Consider the following 6,000-nt stretch of genomic DNA (forward strand, 5'->3'; position numbering starts at 1 on the left):
GTAGGCTGACAGGAAATGGGGAGAGAGATGGGGGGAAGACATGCAGTAAAGGCCGTCGGGATCGGGAGTCGAACCCGCGGCACACTGCCAGACTAGATCACCAGCCAAGGTGCCTGGACCACTGAGCCACGACCCAGGCCACACACACACACACACACACACACACACACACACACACACACACACACACACACACACACACACACACACACACACACACACACACACACACACACACACACACACACACACACACACACACACACACACACACACACACACACACACATTTTAACAATTTATTTATGTCCACACAGAGGAAATTCCATACAAGGACATAAATAGTTCAGGTGCAGCAAAGTTACATCCACAAAATCAAGGAATATGTCGCGATACAACAAGAATGTCATGCCACCCAGCATTCCATGGGCACAAGTAGTGTAGGCATGCATCCTAAGTCCGAAACCCCCGGCAAACCAACAACCAGTCCACGGGTATGTCTCAGGCTGGACCACCAGAGGAAACAATGTCCCAGTCCACTCCTGCATTGCCACCCGGTGTCATATCGTTCCCGGTAGCGTGGCTGATCCCATGGCCGCAAAATCCACCCACTTGTTTTCTGACAGTGGACGGACACACCGCTAGAAGGCCAGGTCCAACGCCTCTCTTCCCAGTAGCTGCTCACGGGAAGGGCCACCAGGCAGCACCAGCTGTCTATACTCCATCAGTGAGAAGTGCCTTGTTGTATGCAAGCTTGCGATGGTCTTGAAGCACACAGTCTCCAGAGAGGTTGCAAATGCATCTTAAATCTGCACCTGATGGAGGGGAAAGGAACTGGTTGGAATAACGTGTTCCTGTGTGTAAAGGAGCAACTTGGACACTCAGGCATGAAGGAAGCATGAGTTCAAGTCCGTTGCTCTCCCCATGTCCCCCATATATGGGGACGAGGTTGGTGGAGGGTGTGTAGAGCCCAGGATCACATTAGACAATTGACACAGGGGTGAAGAAATGGGTTACAAAATCGTGGGATAAAAATGATGTTAGGCCTAGGAATGCGACCAAAAAATTTAAATAATAATAATAAGGAAGTCTTCATGGGGTGTGTAATGGATGAATGATGGAGAATAAGTAATTATTTGGGTGAACTATCCCTTCAAGACGTATTTCAAATAACAGTGAAAATAGACAATTTTCACTATTTGTATTACAAGCTCACAACACGTCACAACCAGGGGGGCAGTCAGCCAGATATTTCGTGAAGCCTCATTTGAAATCGGTAGTTCATATAATGGCCTGTTGTGGCGCTGGACTGGACCCAAAAAGCCCCATAGCTCCATAGAGGCCCATGCATTTTGGCCCAACTTCACCTAGACTGTATTACCTTAATAAACATGGTCATGAATACTTTCTTCTTCCAGTCACTAGTTTAAAGTCTCATTTCTAATGTCATAATATTCTTTTTGGAAAATTATGGTCCCATTAATAAAAAAAATTACCATAAAGTCGCGTATGTTCTGAGGGGCGTGGCTACCGTTACAGTCTATGATCGGGATTCCCCTCCCACTCAAGAGTCTTCTCCTCCCACTCGAGTCAAAATAAAAACCAACGGAGAAGAAGGGGGGAAGTCCCGCCTCGTTGTCTGGGCAGCCAATGACCAGCTGGTACAAAACGGAGCCAGCCAATGGCCAGCTGGTACCAAACGGATCTAGAAAGATGGCGACTTACATCAGGAATTAGCATATTATTACAGGCTTCATTTTACGTTCATGTTAGACCCGGGGAACGCTTTGTCCATATTTTTTACAGTCTATGGTCACAACTTGATTTCTGAACTTGTAGATGTGCTATTTTCACGTATTGTTTTGTACTTTGTAATTGTGTGTATGTCCAGTACTTTAACAAAAAAATACATTTCACTGACCAACCTTCACTTGCAGTTGAGTAACATTTGACCAGGAGTATCTATACTTATACTTTGTCCAGCACTGCAAACAAACAAGCTTATAGAATATGTATTTGTTGTTTCTCAGGCCTCCAGCTGGTTTCTTCAGTGAAAAGGGTGTGAGGATGATTAAATAAAAATGTCAAAGGCAAAAGTAGTTGTTTTCTTGGTGTTCATCTTTCTGTCAGCACACAGGGGTTTGTCTTTGAGGCATGCGTGCAAATGCAGCTGCCTTGAAAACATCAAAAAGCACCTATGTGTTGATTTATTCATGTGTTATAAAAACCCAGCCACAGTTTGCTTTTCTGGCAGGACACAGCTGAATCTGTCATTAAAAACATTAAAAACGCCTAGCATTATTCATATTCCAAATGTCAACATGTCAACACGTTCACAATAACAAAAAAAAACACACGCATACAATTTTAAGTCAGTGAGTCACTGTGACTCTCACCTGCCACTCGCTGCCTTACGTACAATTTGACTTTACTTGAGTCTTTCTTTTGCTTATCAAAAATAGCCGATCTACAAGATAACAAACCTGTCGCAGCGGTGGCCGAGCGGTTTGCGGAGCGGTCTTGATATCGGAAGGTCGCTAGTTCGTATCCCCGGACCGGCACGTTAAAAATTACCACCGCTGAAGTGCCCTTGGACAAGGCATTGAACCCCTACCATGAAATGTTCTATGAGCAGGGCCTGGCTGTAAACAAGTTCTTGAGCTTAGTCCAGTTACCCTGCAGGGTAAACATAGTACCTTTCCTTTCCTTAGTCCAGTTACCCTGGGTAAACATAGTACCTTTCCTTTCCTTAGTCCAGTTACCCTGGGTAAACATGGTACCTTTCCTTTCCTTAGTCCAGTTACCATGGGTAAACATAGTACCTTTCCTTTCCTTAGTCCAGTTACCCTGGGTAAACATAGTACCTTTCCTTTCCTTAGTCCAGTTACCCTGGGTAAACATAGTACCTTTCCTTTCCTTAGTCCAGTTACCCTGGGTAAACATAGTACCTTTCCTTTCCTTAGTCCAGTTACCCTGCAGGGTAAACATAGTACCTTTCCTTTCCTTTCACGATGCATCTCATTGTGAGCTTAAGAATCAGATGGGTTTTTTTTTTAATCTGAATACTTTCTTCTCCACTGACTGTGTTCCAGGGATGGGTGTGTCTACGGTGTCTGCAGCTCGTATCCTGAGGGGACAGATGGAGGGCGGCTCCGGGGAGGACACGGTTCTGGCCATGGACAGCTTCCCGTACCTGGCCCTGTCTAAGGTGAGACACCAAACTGTACACACAATACCTGACCCTGTCTAAGGTGAGACACCCCAACTGTAGGCCTATATACACAACATCTCTCTGAGTTGTGTGACGCCTGTCAAAGTCCCCCAGACGCATAAATGTGCAAACACCCACCCCTGTCACCGCAGCTGTCCATGGAGAGGTTCAAGAGCGGTCATCTCTGACTGCTGTTAAATGGACGGGGCGGGGCGGCGGGTGGAAGAAGGTGGGGCCGCGTGTTTGTGGAGGAGATAATTCCCTCTATCTGGGTGGGTCAGTATAGCACAAGGCTTGTGTCCATATTTCACTGTCTTTGTTCTGTGTCTGGACATGTTGCGTCCTGCCTCATTCCAGCCCCGCCACAACGTTGTTAAGCCCTCTCACCCACCTCGGCTGAGGGGGCAGGGGGGGATTGTTGAAACGCTGATGCAGCAGTATAACACGCTGCAAGAAAAACGGTGAAATTAGACTTATGGCCAGATATAAAAAAAATTGAGGTTCAGCTTTCAGCCCTGTGGCCAAGGCTTAATCCCTCAACTCTCTTTTATGACGCTGTCGAATGAATGTCAGGTCTGTTGGAGTATATAGTTCCCAATGCTCAGAATCTGTAGGCAATGGGCCTTATAGTTATAGGTGCCTTAACATTATGCCTTTAAACTTCTTTGCCTTTTTTTTTTGAGTGGTGCAACCACTCCAAGGAACAGCAATGTCCGTGTCCGCCTATGTACCTATGTGTCCGCCTATGTGTTAATGAGCATGAGTATGACTATTAGTACCAGTAGGGGCGCTGTTGTGACAGAAAGATACTGTTGCCTCCTAATGAGAGAGAGAGAGAGAGAGAGAGAGAGAGGAGGGGGGGGAGAGAGGGGAGTTGCACCACTCAGTTCACACAGGTGTGATTTTCTTTCACACTCTCAGAGTTATGGGGGTCCTTGAAACTTGAGAAGTTTGAGAACCACTGATTTAAAGTATGCATCTTGAATTCTGTATGCAATATCTTAAATCTTGGCTTATCTTCTAAAAAGAGAGGTAGCCCATTATCCAAACCATCATCTCATGCTTTGCTAGGTTGTACAAAGAAATATTGGGTCAATCTAATTTGCAGAAGTGCTCACCTCGGCTTATTATAGTTGGCATGGACTTACAGCCTGCAGGTCTAAAGAACTTTCATTTGCGACAGACACAAGTTCCAGCCTTGCACTGGCAGACAATACACATGCTTCTCATTGGTCAAGACTAAGAAAACAGTACTTTTTCTGCATTTCAATGGTGAAATGTCATTTGTGTTTCGACATTTTCATTCACTCACAGAGAGGAGAGCTCAGGTTTAGTGCAGCCGGAGCAGCGAGTCTTTGCTATGATTTACGCGTCGCGACTCGCGAGGATCAGAGCGTACAGTATGCTGCTGGCTAGGTCAGCGATTAGTTATGAATAATACACATTCCGGTGTTTGGGATGGAAGTCTGCCACTCAGAGTGATACACGCAAAACCCTGGACACACATGTAATCAGCAAGTTAAGATCATTATCTGTTGCTCCTCATCTTCTTTTATTATTGTACAAAAGCATTATCCAACCTATTCTGTTGTACTGTTCCGCATGTTTTTACAACATACTACCCATGCCTAACAGAAACAAACTTTTCAGTATTACCCGTATTGCTTCCAAGATTATCGGACTTCCCACACCAACACTTTCTGATATGAACAATAATGCCATCACACGGCTAGCACTCTCAATATCTCAACCTCATGCCATCAGGACAAAGATACAGAACCTTACCCTGGAAAAAGGTTCGTTTCAGTATAGGAGTTTTGTCCCCTCAGCCATCGCGGCATTAAACAAACTGCCCCGCCGATAGGAGGGTTTCTGTACACAGTGGGCATTCCACACCAATGCTTTGCAACGCAACTAGTTGCAACTGCAATACTTACATGTAAACTGCAATGCATTTCTCCAAACAAAGGCAGCGGTGGTCAGTCCAGACTGATGCAATGTCTTGAAAGTGGTTGCATTGGTGTGTGGACTGGCCTTAACATCTTTCATAGTACACATTGTGTAATGTACTGTATGTGTCAATATGTAGCCAGTCTAGCCACCTCCAGTAGGCCTAATAGATGAACAACTTTCCTGAAAAACATATTGTCTGAGCTATGCACACCATTTTCTGAAGAGACAGGGTCAATTATAAGTGGAATGCCTCATTAGGTTGTATCTATACTTTTGAAAAGTGTGTTTTGGTATGGGGTTATGAATGGAGAGAAAGCTACCATGCTGAAATGCTATCCCATTTTCTAGCACTAGGCGACGGCGTGTATACCTTCCCAAACATCAGTATGAAAAGCAGAGGGCTCAGGGTCCATCTTTAGGCCTGTTACTATGAGTGGGGAGGAAGTGGAGCAGGTCAGTGACTTTAAATATCTGGGAACAACCATAGACAATGAACTCACCTTTCAGACCAATGCAGATAACATCTACAAAAAGGGCTTTATCTTCTCAGGAAACAGAGAAGTTTTAATGCCAGTAAACACACCCTGACCATGGTCTTTAGATCACTCACTGAGAGGGTTCTCACTTTTAACATGGTGTCCTGGTTTGGGAATCTCTCAGTTAGAGATAAAAACAAGCTCACCCAGACTGTAGTCAACCAGGCAAGTATATCATTGGAGACAAACAATTGCAACTTCAGGACATATACAACCGCTCCATAACCAAAAAAGCAATTCAGATTTACAATGATTCTACCCACCCTCTTCGCTCTGAATTTGACAGGCAGGAGGCTTAGG

The 6,000-nt window shown here is 45.0% G+C and overlaps 1 protein-coding gene across 3 annotated transcripts in view; it reads left to right on the forward strand.

The window, feature by feature from the left end:
* Nucleotides 1-6,000, forward strand: part of alpi.1 (alkaline phosphatase, intestinal, tandem duplicate 1) — a 53,801-nt gene that overhangs the window by 17,007 nt on the left and 30,794 nt on the right. For all 3 annotated transcript variants that reach the window (XM_083766890.1, XM_083766891.1, XM_083766892.1), the window contains exon 3: nt 3,093-3,208. In XM_083766890.1, the coding sequence (XP_083623016.1) occupies nt 3,093-3,208 (116 nt within the window). The remainder of the gene's footprint in view (nt 1-3,092; nt 3,209-6,000) is intronic.

This window comes from Protomyctophum parallelum (genome assembly GCF_964188405.1).
Source record: "Protomyctophum parallelum genome assembly, chromosome: 6".
In the NCBI taxonomy this organism is placed as follows: domain Eukaryota; kingdom Metazoa; phylum Chordata; class Actinopteri; order Myctophiformes; family Myctophidae; genus Protomyctophum; species Protomyctophum parallelum.